Here is a 27,676-nt window from a genome sequence, read left to right on the forward strand (position 1 = left end):
AATATAGTCCCAAGTCAATATCTGCCTAGGAAATCGCCTCGTCTTAATCTGCACTGAAATAAGCCATATTTCAAAAAATGGAGTGTTCCTTTAACTTCGTTTTTTTATTTTTTATTAATGAGGGCATCACAGAAAAACATAACAGAGAGGTGTATGTAGAGGGTTTTATGAGGCACATATTGTTTTCTTTCTCACAGAGCTTTGTATTTATATTCAGAATAGTTATAAATTCCATTTGACTGGGTTGACTCATGATGCATAAAAGGATACACGTACACACTAGCTGACATTCTCATTCACACAAACACACACACATTCACTCGCACACAAGTGTGCTCTGATCTGTGGTGAGCCTCAAACTCTTGCACAGTTACTCATCTTTATGTGACGGCACCTGACATCGAAATACCATAAAATCACACTACACCAACATCTGTCTCTTTCTCGTTTTTTTTAGTACTGAAACTAGAAATGAACCCTGAAACAGGACAACAGTGACACACACACACACAAAGGGCGTTTTCACTCCTATAGATTTTATTTATTTATTTTTTGAAACGGGTTCTTAATTTGTTACAGTGTTGCATTTTCTTCTTGGTCCGGTTCACTTTCACAAGGCAACCTTTCAAAGAGTACCAAAATGTTCACGGAAGTCACATGCAAGTACAACTGTCCTCTTATTGGTCAGAGTTTCCTCTGTGTCATCCATCAAGATGATTGCAAAGTTCGCTCAACGAGCTTATTGTGGCTTTATTTGTAACTGTCGAGACACACGCAAAGACTATACGAATGTAGTCGTCATTCCCGCTGTTAAATTCTATACTACATTCATATTAATACTGCAGCAAATTCAAACGCGCGCTCTCTGGATCTCCCAGCGCTGTCTAGAGGTTAACAGTGCCAAGACACACGCAAACACTATATGAATGTTATAATGCAGTTAGAGCAGGAATCAAGGCTTCACCAGGACAGCATTCTCGCACGGAGAAGCGCAATTACACAACATTTTAAGATGAAGAGGTGCTGTGATAACTAATGTGCTCACTCACAGAATCAGACACTACTGCTATTTATATAGCACATTTCCCGTTATGAATTATAATACCATTTGGTTCGTTGGGTCAGATTACTTTCACACCTCAAGCGAACCACCCCAGAGTTTGTTTGCAATCAGGCCGAGACCACCTCGTTCAGGCGGTCTCGGAACAATTGTTTTGGTACTGATCTGAGATTGCCTTGTTCACATATGCCTTAACAAACCGAACCAAAGAAGAATACGCACAAGACTCCGAAACAAACGCTCAGGTGTGAAAGCACCTTTAAAGTCAGTAATTCTCTCTCACACAAGTCAATCTGAGTCCGTCTGAGATCATGAATGAGGCTCTGATAAACCCAGTGATCTCTCTGTCTCTGCTGTCATTATGGAAATCAACCATCTGTGAGAAGACTTTTGGAGAGCCGTTGTGCCCCTATTCTTTTTTTTAATGCTCTGTCTCTTTATATCATCTCAACTGTGCGTTGAATTTTGAGTTCACGGTTTGTTTCTCTTGCACACCCACACTTACAGATGTAACACACTATTTTAATTGTTTTGTATGACACATAAAAAGAAAGAAATATGGACAGTTGGCTAATTTTATTCAGTTATTGTAGTACTTTACCCTATCTTTACCATCTATATATGTATATATTTATATATATTCATATTTATATATATTCATATATATATATATGTTTAGATCATCTTAGGAGAGACACCTGAGGCTCTTAAGTGTGTAGGTGACTCTTTTCAGGGCTCTTTCTCACCCACAAATCTTTATACCAAGCTCTGCTGCGTTAGCAGTAAGTGTCTTCTGGTTATTTGCGAGCTGTCTGGAGTTGTTGATTTTTTTTTTTTTTTTTTTTTTTTTTTTTTTTTATAAATGCCTGAAGATGTTTCTTAAGTGTTTGGTGAAGGCCATTAAAATGCATAACAAATTAGAAGTGTTTACTTGGGTAATAATGAGGTGGCCTTACTAATTAATACTAAGTGCTTCTAGGTAACATGTCAGAATGCAGAGTGGAGTCCTTCCTGCTGATGCCCTGAGCTCCTCCAGTTCTCAGTGGATCACCGCTGACACCTGTCACCCACAATCCTTACAATATTTCATTGAATTTTTTGTGACATTTCTTATGTTTTTTCATGGAAAGTAGACTTGACTATACTTGACACAAAATCTTCACCTAAGGTCGGCAGAACCCACCATCCTGGAAACTCTTCCATTAGAAACAGGCCAAGCGCTTCAGCTCTTTTGTGCCTGGGCAGAGAATGATTTATTTTCGACAACAAAATTCGACCTGCTTGGTCGCGTTCTGGCACAAGGGCCCGATCTGTCGAAGAACGCGGAGATATGGTTTTGTTTTATGATTAGATGAGCGGTAGGAAACGTGCGTCGTCTCCGGGACATCTGCTTCAGAGCGGTGCTATGGAGGTGTAACTATACTTCTCTCCATTACACACACACTTACACACGTGATTCACGGCCCATATGTGTCCAAAACCAAACTAATGTTCGGTGAGATGATATCGTACTCTTGTTGGAGTTGCGCAGTCACGGTTGTCCTCCTGCCCGTAAAATCATCTCTCATTATGGTGTGGGGTGAAGCATGCACCTGGCGGGCGTTTGCGGGTTTCGTGACGTCCAGGGATCTTTCTGGAGATTTCTACTCCCCCCTTCATCGTTAAGTTTAATGGTGTATGAAAAGGCTAAAAAAAGATTGAGCCCTTTAATCTGCCTGGCAAAATGACTTTTTGTCCCCTAATCAAAGTCAGAAGACTCTCATGATGAAGATCCAGCACAGTAAATGGTTTCATTTTGGGCAAAATCTTTCACGTATGAAAAGCAATCTCAGTTTTGAAACCTGTGCACAAAAACCCGTTTATAATGACTGTTCTGTATATATTGTCGTGTAGGAAGAAGAGAAATGTTTATCTGTTCTTCATATAGACACCACCTGTGCCAGAAGATGCCAAGATTCCACCTTTGATATCGCATGAAAAAGCTTTCGCAAAACTACAAACGATGCATCTTTTTTTTTTTTTTTTTTTGATGGACAGCAACAACAGGTCACTAGCTGCACAGATGAAAAGAGAGCCGATGCTGTTGCCTTTCCTAGCTCTTATTATGGCATCTTTCATTGTTTTTATTTTCCTTTCAAAGTGGGCAATGAAGGAAAGATGAAGGCACAGATTTTGTCATTTCACAGCTCTGCGTTGCTTGATAGGACACAAGCCGTGTGTGTGTGGGCTTACATCAGAATTATTTATAGCCTGACTCCAGGACGTGTGGCTCCTTTCAGCAGCTGTTTCCTAAAGCAGGGTAGCCCTAGTCTGATCAAAAGAACATCTTTCTCTCTGTGTACCATCCATTAAAATGAGGCCACTGCTTAATTGTAAGAAATAGATTTGTGAATTTTCTGTAAGAGAAAATCAGTTTTTAGGGCATCACTGGCTGGTTTCTTTGGTATTCGTGGTGAACCCATCATCAATGTTCATCAATGTGCCTCTTACACGATTCAAAATTTCTTCCACTTCCTGTCTACGTCCCTCTTCCTCTCTCTTTCATCACAGAGCCGAGAAGATTCAGTGTCGTAGATCCTTTCTACACTCCCTTGGGGTTCATGTGTGTGGTTTTACGGTGCTCATGGGGTTCTGACAGAAGCAGGGAGAGCACTGTGTCCTTGTGCCCTCTCAGTAGGGTTTTTCTCTCCCATCAGTCCATTCACTGGAGCAGATTTAAATAACGCTATAAAACTGAATGCTAAATGTTGGCGTTATCTCGTCTGTAATGAAAAGCCCATGAAATTGATTTAATGCTGCAGCGCCTCTCTTGAGCAGCCTCTCACGACGGAAACACAAAACAATGAGCCTCCAAGATCTAATAATTAACCCACCTAATCCGCCAAAGTTAATCTCTCGCAAGAACTTTGTTCCAGTGCTAACTTTGGCACAGGGAGAGAGGCCACTGGGGGACAGAAGATGTTGTGCAGAGAAAAGAGGCAAGGGGGAAAAAGCAGCACGAATGACTTGTGACACTTTGGTGAAGGACACTTGTGCTCGGCAACAGCGAAGAGCGCTAAAGAGAAGCAAGGATGCGTGACCTTCATTAGCATTAGCATTAGCATACTGATTTGTGTTTTGTGAAGAGATTAACGAGCTGAGGAAAGAAACAGGAAATGACATGCGTAATTCAAACCAGAGAGACCACAGAGGTTTGATTATCTGTAACCATCCTTAATCTGGACCTGTTTATTTTTACTTTTCTTTTTATTGTCTTTTTTCTTTCTTTGTGCTCTACAAACCAATCTATTATACACGTCAGTATGTTTCTTTTACATTATGATTTCGGTTTTCAGTTGTTTTTGTCTTCTTTTTTTTCATTTACTTTATCAAATTTTTCTCTTTATTTAAATTATTTTATATATTTTTAGTTTTATAGTTTTTTTTTTCTTCATTTATCTTTCCTTATTTATTCAGTAGCCAAATGACAAATTTTCTTAATTTTATAAATTTTTCATGTTCATATTTAGTAGCCATATGGCAAATATTCTTGATTTTATTTATTTTTATTTTTATTTTATATGAGTGGCTGAATGGCACATTTTCCCTCTTTTGTTACTATTTTAAAAACATGGGGTTTTTTGGTTGTTGTTTTTTCTTTCTATTTTTGAAAAATCGTTTTGATGCACAATGCTTTTGACAGTCACAGTTGTTTACGCCAAATTCAGATCAGAAGTGTAAATTATCTCTTTATGCGTTATCACTTGCTTTGCAGTGTAATATAGGAACAGTCCCTCTCGAGCAGGGGTTTTCAAAGTCTAAGACATTGGGCCTCCCTTTTGACACAACTTACCCAATGCCCCCCCCCACACACACACACAGACACAGCTATGTCAGACTCTTAAACGTACACTATGTAATTTTTTCGCCGCTAGGGGTCGTTAACCTCTTACAATAACAAAGGCGTAGTTTGATGACGCAACACTTGCTAAAAATTATGGATCTTGTCATCAACGTCAAGCCGACCGATCTAATAATGTTTATGGATGAGTAAATACATCAATGTTTTTATCATGACTGTGATATGAAGCAGGTCGGCATTGCTAAGAGACAGCTATCAGGTCCACACGCGACGCGAGTCCCGCGGATATAAAAGCAATATGGACATTTCATTCTACCGAACTACACGCGAGTGCAGAATTACTACTCACAGGTCAGTTTATTAGATAAATTAAACTTGAGGTAACGCAGCGCTGTTTCACTTGGTCTAACATTACACTATCACACTAAACTGCATTTAAATGTGTTGAAATTTATGTTATTCTATGTTAGTTTGTCTGTATGAGACTAGCAGTAAGCTAGATCAACATTAGAATAACATACAGATCATATTCTAACATTTTATCATTGTTGAACTATATAACATTGATTAGTTTTATGTAAATGTGCTCATCTGTTTAATAAAGTACATGTAGAAGCGGTCGAAGTCTCGGACGTGGAGCTCTCGTTTATATACTGTCTATGGGAGCTCTTGGCATCTCGAAAACACCGCGCTGATATTGATTCTCGTTTTAGTTCTCCTTTTTTATCCAAAGTCTGCTTGCCATGGTCCATAATGTTTGAACGAAACAACTACAGCGTGCAGATAGACATTCCGAACTAATGTTGTCCACGTCTGTCGCTTTGGTTACTATCAGAGGGCTCTGGTTGCTATGGCAGCACGAGCGGAAACCAGGGATATCGCGGATATGACGCCATTGGCGGCGACAAAACGGAAATAAAGAAACGTGACGTGTCTTCGAATTAAAATTGAATTGGAATACAAATTTCTCTTGGTTTGAAAGTTGTTGGAAACATTTGGGATAATGTAAGTACACAACAAAAAAAAAAATATATAACATAGATATAGTGATTTTTGCTATTTTTAAAGCAAAAAATTTACATATTGTACCTTTAACTCCTCACTTTTATCATTGTTTGTTTTAACATGAAAAGTGCAGTTAAGGCCTCATTTACACTGTCAGTGAAATGTGACCCAATTCCGATTTTTTTGCTTATATGTGACACAGATCGGATGTGTTCTATGACCGTGTAAACAGGAAAAAAACGCATGCATTCAGATATTTCGAGATCAGTTTCAGGCCTCATTCATATGTGGAAATAAATCGGAAATAAATCGGAAATAAATCAGATATGTTCCAATGCGACTGTCGTGTAAACAGGCAGATCGGATTTTCTGAGCCATTAGGCAACATCTCCGCGGTTTAATGACGATAGAAACCCTGACACGCATCTGCAAAGGGACGGACGGCCTGACGAAACGTTGTGTCATCGTAGGAGAGGAATGTGGACAAACGTTGACACAACATATCAAAGGTTGGCTTGCTCATCCTAAAACTTCGGACCCACTGCTCCTCGTTGGGGAAGAGCCAATATTTAAACAGAATATGCTCCCACCAGTCATGAGATCTTTCTCGCACACAATAACTGAAGCATATGCGCAGGCTGCAATGATGGCACTTTTTGTCCTCCTCTGCCTTAAAATCATGGTGATGTTTGGCGAACTTTGCATAGGCCTATATCGCAGACCTAGCATCAAGCTTATTTCTCGTTTGTCCATCTGTGCAAGAGAATTTAACCCTTTAAGCATGCGCAATGTTTCAGATAGTATGGCAAGTGTAAACGCATGAATTGGATACAGTTGAAAAAACGTGTAAATGGACGGTAAATTGGGCATCAAGACCTGCAGTGTAAACGAGGCCTTATTTTTAGAATAATAACAATTTAACTTTTTAAATTGCCCCCTTGGCCCCCCCTGGGGAGGCGCGCCCCACACTTTGAAAACCCCTGCTCTAGAGTAACCAGAAGGTGATAGATAATGGATCACCCCATCTTGGTTTTGAACCTAGAAAAATTGGGTTGCCAATCTCAAATCTTTACCTATTAAGCCACTCCACCTTCAGAGTTTTGAGTTACAGTCTGGTGTAATGACATGCTGTAGATGGGCTTTTGACCCCCTGCAAGTTTTTACTGCTCTGATTAGCAGCTGTCAGACGCAGATACACGCCTTCATTAAAGTGCCGGGACTATAATTACGTTTGTTATGAAATAATAGAGCTGTAGATACTCTGCCCTGTTGGTTTTCTTTAGTTGGCTTCAACAATGATGATGATTATGTTTGATTACATTGTTTGAACACTGAACTCACGACTGTCATTAAATATGTAGATTCTTTAGCAGTCTTGGTTTACCACAAACAAATTGCATGCTGTGAATCACAATGTCATTCAATAGAATTTGCCTAGTTGTTCAGTATTAAGTTGAGTAGAAATCAAAAGGCTGATGAATTTTTTTTTTCTTTCATATTTTCAACTCCCAAGAAGCACATTTAGATGAGCTGTATGGACACACACACTTGGGTCTCACACAGTCATTACTACCTGCCATTATGGACCTTAAAGAGGACCACATGTCATCTGATGCTTCTCAGTGAGATAATAGGCACTCCGATGCAAGCAATTAATCCTACAATTCTCTGCTCTCTGCTCTGCTCTGTCCGCTCACGCTCCATGTCCACCATACAAATGATCACACTGATGGATTGAGCTCTGATGCATCTCAGTCAACTCGGCCAACACATGAGGGTGGACAGGCGCTGTCGCCGTGTGTTAAATCATACGGTTTCTATATCCTCTAGTGGCGTTCAGGCAAACAAGTACATTTGTCCTCCCAGTGGAGTAACCGTTTTTATAAATGCCCATAATTCTGAGCTGCTCGCATCAAATTAGAGTGTTATTGTGAAAGCTTCTGAAGCAGTCGAAAGTGAGTGCAAATAAATTTTAATATATTACATTTTTCCCAGCCTGTGTGCGAAAGAAATAGCTGACGGTCCTTCTATGAGCAGCGTGTTCCTGTGCTGTCTGTAATTAAACTGTTGCCAAAAAATGAAAGGGGCTGTAGATCAGTCCTGCTAGCTCTACTCTAAACAATTATATTTGAGTTCTTTTGATTTATATATAATTATTTGAACGATGATGTACTGTAGCATCTCCCCTGTGTGTGTTGCGTTAGTGTGAATGGAGTTGTTCCCTTGAAGCTCTGCTGCATTCATTTGGCTGTAAATTTGATTGAGATGAAGACCACTAGTAAATAATTTTCTTCTCTCAGCAGGTTTCCCAGCGACGACGTACGGACCCGTGGCAGCGGCAGCAGTGGCGGCGGCACGAGGCTCAGGTAGGGCGACCCGGGGAAGAAGTGGCTACATGGCGTACCCACAGAACGCAGGGCCAGGTAAACACTCTTTACCGCCTGTGTTCTGAGTGGCTACTGCTCCCCCCAGCCGAAAACACACTCTTCACTACAGATTCTGTGTCCCGTCTATCACCGTTCACTCATCATGTGCATCATGTGCCGGCTGTCATTTCACTTACTAAGACTAAAATCTCTGCTACGACTGGCCACATGCATTTCTGTGCCTTGCAGTCTATCCAGGGTTAATGCCAATCATTAAGAGAGTGCAGCTGAGATCAGATCCAATGTCTTGAACGTGAACTTTACGGTGTGTGGGAAATGTTTGTTTTAGGAGTGTCCTCTGGTTGTGAATGGCTCTGGACTCTGTTGATGGTTCGAGTTTAAAGTAGTGTATACAGGTTTAAAAGAATAGTCAAACATATAAGTGGCTTTTTGAATACAAGGAAGTGAAATTCAAATGATTTTAATTCAAAGGAATTAATTTACTTTTTTTTTTTTAACTAGAAAAGCTTTAAATGTTGGCTTTATAGCCTTATTTGAAAGTTATGAAAAAAATATAAAAAGCCATGATTGAAGGTTGATGGATGGATGGGATTACAATTTTTCCGATTCCTGTCACACCATTTCAACTTTCTGTCTAGTGGCCAATTAAGTTCAAATTCACACACATGAACTGAAAGGGAGTCAATTCAGAATTTTGCCCAGCTCTGCTCGTAGTGTGTTGCTTTGACCTGCACATAAAAAGCATTATGGGAAGTGTCAATTTTGAAACAAATGAAAGAGGTAGCATATTACTTTTTTTTTTTCTTTGAATGTCAAAATACAGTATGCCTCCAACTTTTCGTCATACAAGGTGATGTATGTCACATGATCTTGTTTTGATTGTTGCGCAGTCATCCCATATGATATGTAATGATACATCAGGCAAATTGTCAGATAATCATTGGATGCGCTTCTAAAGGTCAGATGTGGTCAAAGTTTAAATGTTGAATTTGAACATCGTTAAAACGCTTGACCTGTTCACAACACGACACCAGGGTAACGCAACGCTGGGGTTCAAACATTAACATGAGAGCTAGATACCACAGCTTACAGACTTAACATCTCAGAGATTTGTATACTTGATAACACACCATTTTTCTCCTTTCAGTTGGAGTTTATTGACATAGTAGAACTGCACTTAAGAGGAAATTGTCTTGGAGAATTGCTTTCACGAACGCATTCAATCCCTCATCTAAATTCTGCAGTGTTTCACTGCTGTTTCCTGTTAAAGAGAGTGTTTCAGAGATTCAGGTTAAGGTTTGTCTCCCTGGACCTGACAGAGACTGCAGAGACTGTTGGCTCCGCAGGGCGCACAGCTTTCTGGAGGCCGATTTCCCTGGTGCAGGACACTGCTGGCGTGTGTCTCCAACTGATGTGCCTCGTCCTTTCCTGCTTTGCTGAGACATCTCCCCCTGGATCTCTCTGTCCCTTTCAGAGCAATGCAGTGGTCTCTCAGTGGAGGATCATGGGATGCTTGTTGTTTTTCTAGAGGTTGCCGTATGCGGATCGACCCATTCCTGATCATTAAGGCAGAAAGAACGTGTGTGTCTTTCTCTCTTTTTGGTTCACCTCATCATGTGCAGCTTTTCTTTTCTCACCTTTTCATCCCCCCATCTTCTATTTCCATCTCTCCCCCTGTCTTTATCTCCTCTTTTCCCCAGTGAGATGGTAGTTGTCGTAAGACACTAACAGATCAGTGGAAAGTGATGAGTTTGCTCAGCAGATGGAGTGCAGTGGAGGCAGTTTCCTGTGCCCTGGTGTATTGTAGGAGTGTGCAGTGTTGAGCCATGTTCTCTTGAATAAGCAGTACTGTGTCAGGGTTTTTTCAATGGCCAGCGGTTGCTGCATTTAACCCCTGTGTCCTACGGAATCTGCTGGTGTCGTTTTCTTTTTTTCTACAGAACTATCAGTACTGTGAAATGAAATGCCGAATGGGTTGAGGTCCATTCGTTATTATTAACCGATAGAAGCATGGTAGTATTACAAGTTTGTATTTGAGGGAGCAGATGAGATGTTGTTTTACGTTCTGCTCTGCTGCAGTGGGCCGCCTGCCCGGGCATGAAGATGCTCCTGTTTGGCAAAATACCTCACATTATCCGAGATCATTATCCATTTCATCCCAACAAGCTCTGTGAACCTTGAAAAGCATCTCTGCAGAGTGTGGGTTTGGCTCCTGTATAAGAGGTGAGATTAAACTACAGGCTGTAGTTCCCCACTGCATTAGCTCCTGATGGACTGAATGTGATTTAAATCCCCATAGAGAAAATCGCATTAGAGCTAGGGTCCATGTGGTATCAGAGTTGGGTTTGTGTGGTTGATATGAACGAATCATCAGGTTTTTTTTTTTTTTTTTTTTTTTTTTTTAGTTTGCATTTTGTTAGTAGCACCTACTGTATGCTCATGACACACAGACACTTTGCAGTTGTTGTAAAGAGCAGTAGTACCTGATCCTTCTGGTCTTTGCTGTCCCCAATAGAGAAAAGTATACATTTATTTTATTTATTTCTATTATTGAATTCATTAAAAAAATTCTAGTTGTATAATATTTATATTTCTAATTTGAAATGTATAGTTTTAATTGTATTTTATTTATTTATAAACACATAATGTAATATTTTTTTCAAATGTATCGTGTATTATATTTGTTTATTTTATCTGAATAATTTAATATTTATTTTAAAATTAATTTATTTTTACATATACATACAGTGTAATACATTTAAAATAAATATAAAACGATGTTTATTAGTATATATTTTTATCTGCAAAATGTAATATTTCTTTTATAAATGATTTAACATAAACGGTGGGGGGTGGGGTTGCTTTAGGATGCTTTAAGAGGACACAAAAACACATAAAAACTAGATGACTCAAGTTTCATTTCAGTCTGATCAGGAAGAAGCCTTAAGAATCTGTCACCAAAAAAAGGTGCATGATGGGCGTCTTCCTGCTGTGTTCATCTACAAATCATAACTCTCAGTGTCAAAAGCTTTGTAACTGAGCCGTCACTAATTTAGATATAACGTCCTGAATTTCTGAGGTTACTTTGTCATTAAACCAGAGAAAAGCACGAAGAGAGACCTGAGAGTATGCCAGAAAATGGCTGAATAAATCATGTGTTAAAATTCATTAGCAAAGCCTTTCTGAGCACCAAAATGACAAGACATTAAATATGTATTATTTATTAAATGTCGGTACTTACGGAAAAGGGGGTCTAGTGATGTTAATTAGCCAGCCGTTCGGTCAAAAAGGACTGTTTTGAATGGAAAGTGAAAGCTAAATCCAGGCGCATGTGGGTTTTTTTCCCCTTTCTAAATTGACTTAGGTGGAAATGAAGAGGCTAATTACAGCTGCTCTGAAATTCAAAGCTAATTTGGGGGCCAATATGACAGACTAACTGACATCCGCCATCAAGTGGTTTGTTCGAATGGCCACCAGGGATTTGAGTGTGTGTGTGGATAATCACACACTTGTTCACTGATGCACTCTTAACCAGCTCAGCCATGTAAGTGGCGGAGGACAGACACTAGCCTGTGTTTTACTGTGAATGTGATCGAAAGCTCTTAGACTGTTTGACGTGTGTGTGTTAGTGAGAGAGAGAGAGGCAGTTTGAGGTCACTTCTGTGATCTGGTAAAGTGGAAACGAGGATAGCCGTTATCCACTCAGAGAGAGCCGCCCCACTGTTGGCTGCAAACTGGGAGAGAGAGGGAGAAAGGAAACAAGCGATGACTTGAGTTATAACTTCGTAACAGGTCTTTCTGTTGTTCAGGAGAGAGATGGTGAGAGTGAAAGTGAGGGGAGAGGGGTAATTATCGTCAGAAATGAGGCTCGGCGAACGATTCGCACTGCTGGGCCCGCTGATCTGGTCGCCACGGCAACGCCGACCCACTCATTTGCTTTGCAGATGAGTAATTACATCCAATTAGACTACTGAGAGAGTGAAAAAAAAGAAACAAATGGAAGAAGGGGTCTTTTGTTTCACACTGATAGCTGGAATATTAATAATTGGGCTGAAGATAAGATGGACAGTGATACTGTAACTAGGAGCTGAGTCGAAGTCTTTAGCAGTTCACAACTGAGAGCTTCACCTGCTTCCACACCGCACTCACTCTCCTGCTTATGGTCAAAGTCAAATCATTTCACTCGGCGGCCATCTTTGAGAAACATCTCCGGCAAGCAAGTGCAGCTCCTATCTCTTTAAATGGGGAAACTTCAAAATCTCCAAAACTGTTCGCCAAGCTTAAATTGCATAATTGAAATCACCAATGAAATCTGACAACAACTGTCTCATAATTCTTTTTTAAAACGATTTCAAATCATGACAAAAAACTAAAAAAAATGTCAGGCTGGACCATGCTAATGCTCATGCACACCACTATGCGCGTCTCAGAACACTTGCCGTTTCTATAGGAACCGGAGCTTCTAACGGCTGCTGCAATGGCGGCGATTGACACTTTTCTTTAGAAAGCGGGACTTATTCCGCCATATTGCACGTTGCACTTTCTCCCATTTATAAGTAAATATAAGTGTGTGTGTTTATATATATGTGTGTGTGTGTATATACATACATACATACATATATATATATATATACAGTACAGGTCAAAAGTTTGGAAACATTACTATTTTTAATGTTTTTGAAAGAAGTTTCTTCTGCTCATCAAGCCTGCATTTATTTGATCAAAAAAAAATGTAATATTGTGATATATTATTACAATTTAAAATAATGGTTTTCAATTTATTATGCTTTAAATTATCATTTATTTCTGTGATGCAAAGCTGAATTTTCAGGATCATTACTCCAGTCTATCACATGATCCTTTAGAAATCATTCTAATATGATGATTCATTATCAAAGTTGGAAACAGTTCTGCTGCTTAATATTTTTTCATAACCTGTGATACTTTTTTAGGATACTTTGATGAATAAAAAGTAAAAAAAAAAAAAAAAAAAAAAAAAGCAATTTTTTTAAAAATAGAAATCTTTTGTAACAACAATATACACTACTGGTCAGTAATTTGGGGTCCGTAATTTTTTTTTTTTTTTTTTTTTTAAATAAATCAATACTTTTATTCAGCAAGGATGTGTTAAATTGATAAAAAGTGATAGTAAAGAAGATTTATATTATTAGAAAATATTTTTTTATTTTGAATAAATGCAGTTCTTTTTAACCTTTTATTCATCAAATATATTAGGCAGCAGAACTGTTTCCAACACTCATAATAAATCAGAATATTAGAATGATTTCTAAAGGATCATGTGATAGACCGGATGTCACATGTGACACTGAAGACTGGAGTAATGATGCTGAAAATTCAGCTTTGCATCACAGGAATAAATTATTTTTTAAAGTATATTCAAATAGAAAACTATTATTTTAAGTTGTAATAATATTTCACAATATTGCTGTTTTTTTCTGTATTTCTGATCAAATAAACGCAGCCTTGATAAGCATTAGAGACTTCTTTCAAAAATATAAAAAAGTAATGTTTCCAAACTTTTGACCTGTACTATATATATATATATATATATATATATATATATATATATATATATATATATATATATATATATATATATATATATATATATATATATATATATATATATATATATATATATATATATATTAAAAAGTATTTAAAAATGTATGTGCAATCTATTTTAATGTTTTATATTTTTGCACAAAAAAATTTATTGCACACATGGCAAAACATTACTGACTGGTAATTTTGAAATGACTGGGAAATTTCATTTTGGAAATGTCAACAAAACCCATTATGGGATGTCAACTCTGCAAGGGACCTATCAGGCCCTGTTTTCATGTAAAAGTTGAACAAATAAAATTGATCCTGGTCATGTAGAGATACAGTTTCAAAACTGATTTGATTTGAACCCTGCTTTCAAATTGTTAATTTATAATAAAGACCCTAAAGATAGGGCTGTTCTCCATGGGTTTTTTTCTGATTACTTCTTAAAGAACATCAGAATGTAAATGTGTGGCACCTGCAGTGATATTGCTGTTCTCACTAACTCGTATGTCCAGACTGCAGTTAAACCCAGAAACAGAGATTTACAGCTCTAGCGCGCTGCCAGCTGAATTATCAAAAGCTCTGGTGATGTGCCGGAAATTGTGTTATTGATGAAGCGCTACACCAGATGTCCGTACAACTAAAACAGCATTCCAATGGTGTTCATTAGCAAACCATTAATTCGCACACATATTGTGGCGCACAGACTAAACACATTTCTGCGGCAGACACCCACATCGCCGCAACCCCCCGAGGTGATGCACGCTGCCTCTTGAACATGCTGCGAGAGAACATGTGTTGTTTTAGAAAGATCAGAGGAGAGCTATTATTTCTCTAACTTTGATGTCAGAGCAACTTTGCCCGATCCCTCTCTGTTTCTCACCTTTGCTTAAGTAAAAGTAAATCCTTTGTATGCTCTGAAAAGAAAATGAGCAGAGGAAGATAATCAGGCAACGGCTTGCTCCCAGATGGCTGCTTCTGCTGTCTTGCCATCCAACTGAAGAGCTCTTTTCAGCCTCATTTTATTCATATCCTTTTACACTGATGGCACTATCATTAGAGGCAATCTACCTGAACAATAAAGGTAATTTTCCCTGCCTTTATTAGATAAGACCTTCCTGACTGAGCGCCTTGTGCAGCTGAGGGCTAATTGTCCGTGTCAGCATAAACAAAGCAGCTGTGTACATCTGTTGTGTGTGTGAATGTCGGCTTTGTGTACTGCCTCTCCCAGTATCCTGTAATCGGCAGAATTAGGCAGATGGAACAGGAAGCCGCCATTGTGGTGTCCTGGCAATGTGCGACTCTTGGAATGCGTGCCGGCACAGTTCCGCAAAGACAGTGCGGGAGGGGGGGGTTGACGTTGCGCGTTCGCTAACCTGCACCCTGTTCAGCCGTTTAACAAATGGAGGAGTCTGTATAGAGGTCGACTCTTGTTTGTTGTTAAAGATCTAATTAGAGAGTGCAGAAGAGGCAGCGGAAGCTTGTCTAATTAGCGGGGAGCAGAAAACCCACTTTAAAATTCAAGGACAACTGGCGATTAGAATGCACGTCGAAAAAATGGATTACGAAAAGAAAGGGTGTCTCTGGCCTTTGTTTTGCTGGGGTTTTTTGTTGTTGTTGTTGTTGTTGATGTTTTTTCGCAGTTGAGATCGAGCGTGAAAGTCGGTTTAGTCCTGAATAACAGTGTAGGGTGAGGAGAGAACGATCTAAAAGACTCATTAAAGACCCAGGATGCCTAGTGTTGACCTGGAACAGGCCCAGTGTGTCCCACACAGAACTCCATTGGAAGCTCCACAGATTTCTGTAGAATTGGATTGATGGGCATTCATAATGTTGAACACATCCCTGACCCCTTAGTATGTTTGTGTTTGATTGGTTTTAACTGCCAATAAGAATGCTCTCAGCTTCGTTTAAAAGAATGGTTCAGCCTAAAATGAAAATTCTGTTATCATTTACTTACTCTCATTTCAAGCCAGTATGATAAAAGATAATTTTAAAATATATTAGTTTTTTTCAGTTGGGTCACAAACAACATATGACCCTACTGACTCTCATTGTATGGAGAAGAAAAAAAACTTTTGTGTTGCTCAGAAGAAAGAAAATCGTATAGATTTGGAATGACATTGGAATTTTCAGTTTTGTTCCTTAAATGTGTTTAAGCTTTCAATTCAACAGTTTGAGAAAAAAATCGGGGCAAAAAAAGAACCCACAAGTCTGTCTGGGCTATATACATACATGTGTTTTTGTATGAGTTCACTGAATTGTTCATGCGAAGCTCGAGTTTATACAGAGATGTAATTGGGATCATTACAGCGGCACATTTCTGTGATTCCTCAAGTCATGATTTACAGAAAGCAGGCGGTGTTGGAGTTGTGCCATTCTTCAACACTTGAGTGTAATTTGACAGGCAGGCGTTTTGCCCACAAACCGCGGACGGTGAGGGAAAGTTGCGAAGCTGATGAAAGAGAAGCTACTTAGAGATTCAGATTACTTTTGGCAGCTGTGGAGGGCATAATCAGCGCTGTGATGTTCGGCACTACTCCAGAACGCTCCTGCAGGTCCCAGACCCCAATGAAACGCAAACATGCGGCAGGGGAGACGTAAGATGTAAAAGCCTGTGCGGTGGATCCTGGCTCTCTTTGATTGGATCATCTTGCTCTTTCTAGAAGGCCAATGAAGACATTTCATGCTCTCTGTATATCAAACCCGCACATAGGATTAAAGAGACCAGCTATAAATGTTAACTAGAGCCATCAAATAATGTCCTCTGAGGCATTCATAATCTGCCATCCTGATGAAAAGTGTGTCTGTTAAGGTCTAACATACTTTTTTGATGTTTATGGCCAATAAACATCACTGATAGTTTGTTGAACCACACACTGAATGTGACAGCGTTTTATTTCTCACTATCCTATCCACCATATCTAATGTGTTCACACATAGGTATCTCTTAAGATCTTTGGTTTAGTGGGAATCATGCTGTGTAACTACTAACAAATTGAGTGTATGTGGGCATCATTCAGCCTCATGTCGTCACCTTTCAGTCACTTCATCTTTTTGTATCACATAGTGTCGTGTATCAATGGCCGCGTCTCATCTCCTCTATGTATTTCCTAGGGTTCCCCGATTACGGCTTTTATTCTGGCCCCGGTGACCAGAGGGCCGCTCCCTGCTCCTTTGCCGACTATGCCACCTTGGGGCCCCATACGGGTCAGATGCTGCAAAGTGAGCACGTCACCTCCACCTGCAACTCACCCTCCCAGCACCACCCAAGCCCGGACCACTTCAAGAGCTCAGGTGTGTATGGCGTATTTTATCATAGACATGTTCTGCTTCTAACACCCATTCATTATGATATATTTGGGAATACCCCTTAATATTACAAGAGTGTCCTTATGTTTTTTTGTACATACAGAGACAACCCACTCATGTACTGCATGTTTTACTGCAAAGAAATCAGTCCTACCTGTCTGAGATCACTCCTAACAATGCTTCATAAAATACTTAGGCATTGTTAGGATAAAATACTTTATCATATATTATTTATATATCTTAAATACGTACTGTACAACATCTGTGTATGAAGTATAATATAGGGTTGACTCGTTTCAGTCTGTTCCTACATTGATTTTGAGATTCTCTTAGAAATCAGATTTAAAACCACCCTCTAGTCATGGTTTGAATCTGTGGACTGTCTGATGCACGTTAAGCCTCATTGTTTTGAAAGAGCCAGTGAAGTCACGCGTTGTGTGACCCATCTGCGGTGCGGTCCTAATCAGTGCCAGGCCAGGTGTCGTGGATCTTTGAGATTCAGCTCCTTCTGTCCTACTTCTCTTTGCCTCATTTCATTTGGCAGCCAACAGGAAAATGTCTGTAGTCCTCCCGCTTTACTCCAGCGATTACATAGATGAAGTAGGTTTGGCCTTGAGCCCAACCTGTGCTCATTCTGCTGCCGGTAACTTTGGACTCGCAGTACAAAGGCTAAAGCTAAATCCATTCCTAAGAGTACATGATTTAAATGGAAAAAAAAACCATTAGTGTTCTTGTTCATTCGCTAAAATGCGTCACATTATGGAAGTAAATGTGTTGGGGACACCATTACTGTTGACTTTAAGAACTCTCAAGTGCATTTAGACAAGTATTTAAAGAATACAATCTGTGAGTTCAGATCAGTCAATGATTTGCTACATATTTTGTTGTATTGGCCTCCCACTTTTGCAACAAGTCTTTTCATCTGTTCCTTCTTGCTAGATTTTGACACATTTCTCCAGCTAAACAACAACAAAATATATTCTTTAGTTTTATTTTCTGTTGGCATTGGAAACAAAAACTCATCTATGACTTTGCTGCTTCAATTTATGACCTTAATATTGCTTTCAGTATGGGTTTAGAGCGTTTCCAGATAGCTCTATTAAATACAGACGCGCTACCTGATATGAAGGTCCGTCCAAATGTCTCTTGTATGCTTGTTGCTGTGGCAACTTGGACACAGTCAATGCATTGTGGGTCTTTCAGGGGTCAATACTGACGCCATTGGTGTGTAGCTTTGTGTTAGACAATATCTATGTTTCTAAGTCTGTCCCTGCTCAGCAAAAACACTTTGTTATCCCGCCAAAGCATGTGCAGGGTGACATCGATTCAAACCCCAATGCTGGGAGCTGGAGCGGGACAGATGAGTCACCTGTGTCTCCAAAACACGCTGCGTAATCGCAGGCCGGCGGGTTTAATTAGCATGGCTGCTGCTAAGCTACCAGTCAAAGCCAATAAATGTAAGTCATGTTTAGCTATTAAAGCTAATAGCAGTAACAGTTTAGCCCCAGGGTTTAATTTGGAGCATAAATCCTTTTTCTGGCAAAGCGAGAGAAGGCACAGCACCTTTACAGAATCCAGCAATTATATGGAAGAAAGATTACAGTACACACATAAAATGACTGTAAAAGCGAGGTAAGCCGTAGATCTCTGGGAAACACGGCCAGGGACAGGAGGAGAGTTAGTTAGTGCTGTCTGTCATCACTAATTTAACACAATCTATGTCATTTAACCAAAAGCCACAGTATTAAATACTGCTAAATAAAAAATATTGCTGAACTTAATATTTATTTCTATATATATTCAAATATATAAATGAATTCTTGAGATACTTGATTTTTACTTTCGCTTTAGAATTTGCACTCACAGACCAATCACAGCGCTTGTGGTCCGCGTAGAATTGACGCGTTGTTACATTTTTGGAGAGGCGCACGTCAGGGTACGCGTGCTACACACATCCTGCGACGTAGCTACGGCGTGAGTTCGACGCAGAAGTATAAATTGGGCTTTACTCTTGCCACGTGATGCGGGGAATCTGACTCTTTCTACACTGTATGGGGCAGAGCAGTCACTTTCAATTTATAATTGTAGTGTCCGTTGTCCAACTGAACTAAATGGTTTTTGTTTTAATTAATAAATGCTGCGTGCTGTGATGGGCAAGTAATGTAATCCGTGTACGGCCGACTACCGCAGTAAGCCTACATCATACACGTGCATCTCTTTCTCTAGTTTACACCTGTGCTGACTGCAGTCACTGATGTTCAGTTGTTGGAGGTCTCTCTAACTTCAACTGTATTCCGTCACTGTGAAGAGAGATTTAGGAAATGAGCAGTCACAAAGGAAGCTCGATCTTTACATGCGTGTTCATACTTGAAATCTCAGCTCACAGTGTGCTCAGCACAGCAGGAAAGCCTGCATTTCTCCCTGTGCTTCGATCAGACCTGCTGAACGGCATTCGATCAGGCCAGGCTGCTTGTTGTTTTGCATTAATGTTGTGGGTGTTTTTAATCTATATGCTGTCCAATTGTGAAGGTGGTTCATAAAGGACATTATTGTATTTAAAAACCGAACAAGTGGACAGAATGCAGGTGTCTTAAAAACACGGTGCTCATGGGAAAACTCCTTACAATTATCAAAGATACCCATGTAGTTTGCATAGTCCAACATTTTTTTTTAAACAGCACAAGCAATGGAAGAACTTCTGAACAGTTGCTGTTATTTAGCTTTAAACACATTCGCATTGTTAGAATGGTTATTATTCAATAAAAAAGTGTTCATACCACACAAGTAACGTCATACACTAGTTTGAATATATTTCAAAATGATGATGCAGCTGAATTTTCAGCATCATTACTCCTCTTCAGTGTCACATGATCCTTCAGAAATCATTCTAATATGCTGATTTAGTGATAAAGAAACATTTCTCATTATTATCAATGTTGAAAACAGTTTTTGCTGCTTAATGTTTTTGTGGAAACTGATGCACTTTTAAATATTCTTTGAATACAAAGTTCAAAAGTGTTGATTTTAAATATAAATATTTTGTAGCATTATAAATGTCTTTACTTTCACCGGATTAAAAGTATTATTTTCTTTTAAAATGTATATCTTACTGACCCCAGACGTTTGAACGGTAGTGTATGTATTCTTTCCCATGATTCTCTGTGCTGGAAGCTGTCTCTGCCACCTTAATCATGGATCTGATGTGTGTGTGTGTCCTGTACAGGTGCTAACCCCCCTCGGCCTGGAGGTTTCCCCGGTGCAAACAGTCCTGGACCCGTGGCAGACCTGTACGGCCCCAGCAGTCAGGACTCAGCTGTGGGAAATTACATCAGTGCTGCCAGCCCCCAGCCGGGCTCCGGGTTCAATCACAGTATCGCAGTGAGTACAGCGCTCTTTCACTCAAGACATCCGAAAGTACAGAGAAAGTTCTCACTTTTGTCGTTTTGTCCATCATAGTTTTTAATTCTATTCAACCTCCAACTGAGAAATAAGAGTCTGATTGGCTGTTCCCTCCATCATGACTCACTTTTTTCTGCCAAGGGCTTGATTGTCAGCGCAGCAATTTAGAAACGCGGCACTGGAAAAAATAAAAAATAAAAATATCAGAGGAATTAGTTCCATTCCACATGTTCAAAAATACCCCAATGAGTCACGAGTCTCCGTTAGACTGACACTTCTCGTCTCGCTGATGTTTTGTTTGGGGAATAAAAGCATCACAAACAGTTTAGAGAAAGCGAAAAGCTGCCATGGTTGGAAATGAGCAAATTGTCAAAAATCAGATGTCCCTGTAACTAGCAGATGCTCTTGACACCGTCTCCAAACAAAAGCCCCTGCGTTGCACAAAAACTTGCTTTAATTGGCTTTTGTCGGGGAGCGCACGGATTCTGTCTGCAGATGTCACGGACGTCAGGTTGCGGCTCGGTGTCAGCACGGATCTCAATTTGAAGAAGAAAGCATTTATAATGAGGTGCCAAATTGAAATTAAATTATTCACCCTGTTCTCACAAATCAGTTTCTTAACCAACTGAAGCACATGTTTTGATTTATGCGAGTGTTTGCAGCAGATTTCTACAGTTTTGTTGCTTGTGCGTGATCTGCTTTGAGGCCTGTTTTCATCTGCTGTATATGAAAGGTAAAGAATGATAGAGATGTAATTGTGGTGGATTAGTTAAATATTCTGAAATTATTTACTCAACGTGCCATTCCAGACGTTGATAATATTTTTCATGGAAGCTCCTGAAAAATCACCATAATAGTGATCCATACGACTGCCATGGTATACTCTTCAGAAATCAGACAATACTTTTGCCGCATTTTGGTTTGAGGAATAAAAATGTACTTTTGTTTTCATTGTTCTCAAATGTCTCATAACCAACATGCGTCATCCATGGTTAAAATGGAAAAAGAATGACAGAAATATAATTTTTGTCTGAACTATTTCTAAACTTCTGAGCCAGAACTGGTGAGATTTTCCCATCAGAATAGAAAAATGATGTCCAATGCAGTGGTTTTTCAATCCTGGTCATGGTGACTCATCGCTCTGTACATTTTGTATGTCTCTCATTTCTGACACACTTATTTCAGTTCGTGGACAGCTTTTGACTCCACTTTTAGACACTCACAAACTTCCCTAAGCACTTCCCCTTGGGGAATCCCTGCCACCATTGGATAGACCCTCGATCCCTTGGTTTTGACCAAGGGACAGAGTCTACTCCTATGTACACTTCAGGCAGATCCATAGACCACAATGGAACACCGTTGTGATGTCACAACAGCACAGAGCTGCACGATTCTGGATAAATTGAGAATCATTAGAAAATTAGAAAAGAGATCACAATTCTCCTACGATTCTGAATAGACAACTAAACAAAATAACCTAATTTACTAGAGGTTCTGACAAAATGTTATTTGGAGCTGTCTATTTAAAAAAAAAAAAATTTAATTTGAAAATTTTTTTTTTAAATCAGTGTAATAAATGATTCAATGACTCACTCATTATTCATTGATTCACCCAGTAATGAAACAAGTGAAGTCTGTTTTTGAACGAATCTTTTGAATGAATGATTTAATGACAAATAAAGTCACTTGTCGCCACCTACTGGTGTAGCAATGTAATTTCGAAAGGTTACTTACTCTATTTTGATCACTGCTGTAGACATCAATGTTTATATCCTAACTATAAACTTTTATTCCAATACTATAGACAACCAAATTGTTGTCATTTAGGAATAAGATCATGTGGATGAGATCGAGATCGCTATCTTTTAACGGTTAATTGTGCAGATCTACAACAGCAACTCGCATGGTGGCCTCCATAGCAGCTTTCAAGGGCTTAGGGTGTTCGATTTAAAACCATTGCAAGGGTTCCGCCAGTAACGGGCACTCGTGCAACATAAGCAATGACATTCAGCCGAGTGAATGAGATGGAGGAAAGTTAGCGAGAGAAGGGCATGAAAAAGGTGAACTTAAACCAGTGGTTCTCAACCTCTCCTGCAGGGACCCCCTGACAGGCCATGTTTCTGTTTTAACCCTGAAATGACACACCTGATTCAAATAATTAAAGGCTTAATGAGTAGTTGACTAATTGATTAATTGAATAATTCCTACTCTTCCTACTCTAATAACTACTCATTAATTGAATCAGGTGTGCCATTTCAGGGTTAAAACAGAAACATGGCCTGTCAGGGGGTCCCTGCAGGAGAGGTTGAGAAACACTGACTTAAACACAGCTATGGGTCTTATTAGTTGATGATCTGAATCAAGTGTGTTAAATAAAGGAGACATACAAAATGTGCAGAGCTGTGGATCCCCAGGACCAGGGATGAAAACCACTGGCCTAGTGGTTAAAGTACTTGGTTGGTAATTAAAAGGTTTGATTCTACAAACCTGATTCGTTAACCTTCACTATTAGGCCCTTGAGCAAGACATTTATGTTTAGAGATTGCCTCTGCAAGAAGTAAGTCACTTTAAAGGAAAAAAAAAAAACTTGTTAAATGGTTAAATTGGTTGCTAATGTTGACGAATTGCAAATAAACAGCTGTTTATTGTGTATAAAGACAATTCATTGGTGACAGGAACATTAACTGCTGGTTAGAAACTGAAGTGAGCAGAAACTTGGGTCTTTTATTCTTCATTTCTGCCTCCTGGCATCTAAATAAAACATGCCACTGCATGAATTCATAACTTTATTCATCGGCATTAGTGTGTTTCTGAGCGAGAGCGTTTTGTGCTATGTGATTAATTCCAAATGTAGTGTGCGTTCGTTCAGCTGGACTGATAGATGTGTGTGTGTAGTTCTTGATGTCTCCGTGCAGAACATTAACACGGGAAATGACGCAGAACTAAAATGCTCGTCTCCATTTATTTTTCTGACACGTGTCACCAGTTCACCTCCTACTGGAAACCCCACCCCCCACCTCTCTCTCTCTCTCTCTCTCTCTCTCTCTCTCTCTCTCTCTCTCTCTCTCTCTCTCTCTCTCTCTCTCTCTCTCTCTCTAACTTGTAGCTTTAACACACATCCAAGACAAAATAGTTTTATTACCCACAATTCTTAAAATGAGGAAGCCTGGTAGAAAAGCCAATATAAACTTAAGAGAGCCTTTCCTTCCTGCCCTCTAAAGCAGCGGGTGTGAGACTGACTTTGATTTATTCGTATGGATTAGACAGATCCGCTTCTGCCATGCACACAATAGTCTGATGACAGGCCCGATAAGCGGCTGTGTTTCTCAGAAAGGCTTGTTGACAGGTTGCCGTTTTGCCCTCTAAATCAGCCGTGTGGGTTTGTAAGTTCACAAACGCAGTCTGACAATGGGCAGGATTTATTTATTCAGGACTGATCAGCTCCACGGAAGAGGAATCACAGCAAATATGTTTTCTTCTTGAATTTTCCTTATGTTTAGACTCCTCCGAGTTACTCTGATTTGGATTGTAGCAGCTTTATTAAGTAGCATAAAAGAAATGGCACTTTCAAAAAGCAAGAACATTTTTCAAAAATTACCTTTCATGCAGTGTAATATAGCTGTTTGTGAATGTAAAAGGCCAGCAAAGTTTTAAAGTCCGTGTGAACCGGAAGTTGCAAACGACTTTTCTCCAGTGTTGTGACGTATTTCCCAGTGAAACGGAATATTGAACAGAGGGCAGGGTTTTACTCTAGCGCTCCTCCTCTCCATCTCTCGCTCATAGCAGACTAACGGTTTGAGGGGAGTGGTTAAGCGTTTCCCAAACCATGCTGTCAACCCTACATCATCAGAGAAGGAACGCCATTCCAGACCGGAAGTAACTTTTCAGACTTTGATTAAAGATTACGACGGCAAACCATTTTTTTCTGTGTATTAACTTGCACGGATTAATTTTTCACCACAAGACTAGTAATATGCGCTAACAAAGTAAATAGGGTCAATTTTGATTTCAGTTGGACTTTAAAGGTTGAAGTACACAACAAATAAAATGAATGCCTTCTAAAAGAAAGAATCGATTCTGAACTGCCAAAACGAGTTGTCAGTAATTCAAGTCTCACTTCATGTTACATACCTACGGAACATTGTACAAATTTGCACAATGCCAGCCTATGGTATTCAATGGCTGCCGATGAACAACGTCTACTTTGACCTGCCCTCAAACACTGTAGTTGTAGCTGAGGACTGGAAGAGTTTGCTTCGTGTTGTCGACATGTCGAGAAGATTCTGTTTTCAGTGCTGCAAATCCACTTTGCATGCACTTCCAAAGGATGAAGATTCACACTGGAATTGATCGAGTAAAACCGACTCCATCGTTACTGTTCGTATCACTCTGTATCAAGCGCTGAGGAAGATCCAGAGCTGAAATTCAGATAATGCATGTTTAGTTTCCAATCACAACAGATTGGGCCGTCTGACCAATCAGAGCAGAGTAGGCTCTCGGAAAAGGGGTTTAGAGCGACTGAATCTTTGAACTAACCGTTTTCAGACTCTTTGAGAAAATGAGGTGATGTGCAATGTATATTATGAGTAAAATAGTGGTTTTGACCTTGGATTCATGTAAACCTGTTGTAGGAGAGCTCCAAAATAAAATTAGAAACCTTTAAAATAGCCTAATAGTGGCACTTTAAAAACTGGAAATGTTGATAGTGAACAAATCATTTTTATGATGCTTATTAAAATATATCAGTTCTAAGTTGCTGTTAGTCTGCGTAATCCCAATTAAGTAATTTAAAAAAAATCAAATTTAAAATTTGTCTAAAAGACATGGAAATTCAGGGACAAACCAGCATCCAAAACATCTGCTGGTGCTGAACTAACCATGCTTTTTACTTCATCAGGATGTCTGCTCTCAGTGACACTCAGATCACAGCTTTCATTGGCACTTTTATCATTTGTGAATAATTGTTCTCTTAAAGTAGAGTTCTTGATTCTGCACATGAGAGAAGAATGAATCTCAGACAGTTCATAAAAGAGAAACGTGGGAATTATTCTGTTAGATTAATGCGCATGTGACCGCCATCAGCTTTTCTCACAGGTTTGCGTTTAAAGTCTGTGTAGAGAGAATGGTGTCGTCTTAATAACAAATGATCGTTGCGACGGAAGCGAATCAATCAAAACTAATTTTATCTGGAAAATAACTTTATTAAAGACCGCTATAAAGCCAAAACAATCTTACCTTAAATTATAAGTTTATCTCTGTAAAGCTGCTTTGAAACAATCTACATTGTTAAAAGCGCTATATAAATGAAGATGACTTGACTTAGATTCACACTACATCAGTGATTCTGCTCAACATCTTACACATTATCTGCTTTCAGGGTCCTTTGATCGCCACAGCATTTACAAATGGATACCACTGAAAGCGAAGCAAAGATGCAGCACCAACTCATTGAAGGTATGCACATTTTTCTCTTTCAGAAAACTTCATTCTGATTCTTTTATGTAGCCATTCATAGTCTAAACAAGAATGATTAAAAAAAAACACTTAAGGTAGCAAATGTTTGTGGTTTCCTGTTCTATAATGCGTCATCTGTTTTGAATCACCAGAATTCATCTGGAGGCCCTGGGAAAATGGCCAGAGTCTCTGATTGGTTCATGTACAGTTGATGTCATAAAGACTTCAAGCACTACAGGTTCTGATTGGTGAAAGGACAAGGGGGGGTGGACCCAAATAAAGAAGAAAAACATCTCAGAAAGCAAAACATCACAACTGCTGTTAACAGTAATCCAGCCCTCCTGTCACTGCAGGACTCCCTGCTTTTCTTTTTTGTCCCCTTTCTGTACGCTTTTTAAACGACTTTGGCTTTTAGAGAAAAATACTTAGATGAATGAATTTTTCAGTTGCGATTGTCACAATTCTTTTAAGTTTCTTTGCTCATTTTAAGTTTTCACAATTGTTGTCCGAATCAATTTTGATGCCAGTTAAAAAAAAAATTATTTTGCACACTTGGACAGACGCCGCACTGAAAGACACCACGCCATTCATCCATTGAAAAAAAAGAAAAAAAAAGAAAATTACTTAATCTTAGTAGCTGTTTTTAATTGTGAAGTCTCATTGTTGATCATAATGACCTATTTTTGGGCAATACAGAGGGAGAGGACTCCAATATTTTTATGGTCCTTTTTATATATATCTATATCTATCTATCTGTGTTTGTTGTTGTTGTCATTTAGAAAAAAAAGTATACTGTAACATTTGCTTTCAAACATGGTGGTTTCAAATATAAGAGAAAGAAATGTAACTGTAAATATACTTCACTGCATATAACCAGTTCAGGCATATTTTTCTGATGGTGTTTCGAAAAAAAAAATCAGGGTGAAATTAATTGACGTATGATGGCGAGAAAAAAAAAACCTCCAGTAACACGTGATTTTTCTAATTGGTGTATACACATGACATGAGCTGAATCATTTTACAGGTGTGATACCAGCATACTCACGGACATAACGTGAGCTGAATCTTTCCTCATTCACCGTGGAGTTTCAGAAACACCACTCCCGTCCAAAGCACACTGTGTGTAGTGATCAACGAAAGGACGTTTTCCTGTGTTCTGCACATTCGGACATTTTTATACTCTTGAGAAGAAAAAAAAAGAAACTTACTATGTTGTCTATTGTTGTTAATGTTGTCTAATAGAGGACGTTCCTCTTGATTTTGGAACCTGTCGTGGACTGTACGTGAACGAAGCAGTTTATTTCACTTTTGACTGAAGCAAACAAACATTTTTAATGAATCATACCTCAGTCCTGTGAGATTTCATTTATTCCGAGTAAATCAAGTGTACGGAGGAAGCTTTGCACTGTGTAAAAAAAGAATGGCGGTTTTCTCTTTGCACATGCTAGCTGTCACGAGTGACCTTACGGAGATTTGATGTATGAAAAATTGTTGCTTTTTATTTTTCTGCCACTGGCGTCCAGAACGCAGGTTGAGAAGAAGCCAAACGAAAAGCAATCTATTACTGGTGTGCTTCGAATCCATTTCAAGGACATAGTGAACCTTTTATCTGAAATATTGACATATTTTAATATACAGCCAGTTGAA

General features: G+C 39.2%; 1 protein-coding gene across 6 annotated transcripts in view; it reads left to right on the top strand.

Annotated features, from left to right (window-relative positions):
- The window catches only part of msi2a (musashi RNA-binding protein 2a), a 162,068-nt gene extending 134,852 nt beyond the window's left edge, over nt 1-27,216 (top strand). For 2 of the 6 annotated variants that reach the window (XM_081354711.1, XM_081354713.1), the window contains 5 exons: nt 8,207-8,272; nt 16,982-17,161; nt 20,400-20,554; nt 25,953-26,029; nt 26,182-27,216. In XM_081354711.1, coding sequence (XP_081210837.1) covers nt 8,207-8,272; nt 16,982-17,161; nt 20,400-20,554; nt 25,953-25,994 — 443 coding nt within the window. In that variant the 3' untranslated portion in view covers nt 25,995-26,029; nt 26,182-27,216. Of the gene's footprint in view, nt 1-8,206; nt 8,330-16,981; nt 17,162-20,399; nt 20,555-25,952; nt 26,030-26,181 lie in introns of all 6 variants that reach the window. The other 4 variants (XM_081354712.1, XM_081354714.1, XM_081354709.1 and 1 more) reach the window with 3 other exon arrangements.
- The last annotated feature ends 460 nt before the right edge of the window (nt 27,217-27,676 follow it).

The sequence above is a fragment of the Scardinius erythrophthalmus genome (assembly GCF_964197995.2).
Source record: "Scardinius erythrophthalmus genome assembly, chromosome: 23".
NCBI lineage: Eukaryota > Metazoa > Chordata > Actinopteri > Cypriniformes > Leuciscidae > Scardinius > Scardinius erythrophthalmus.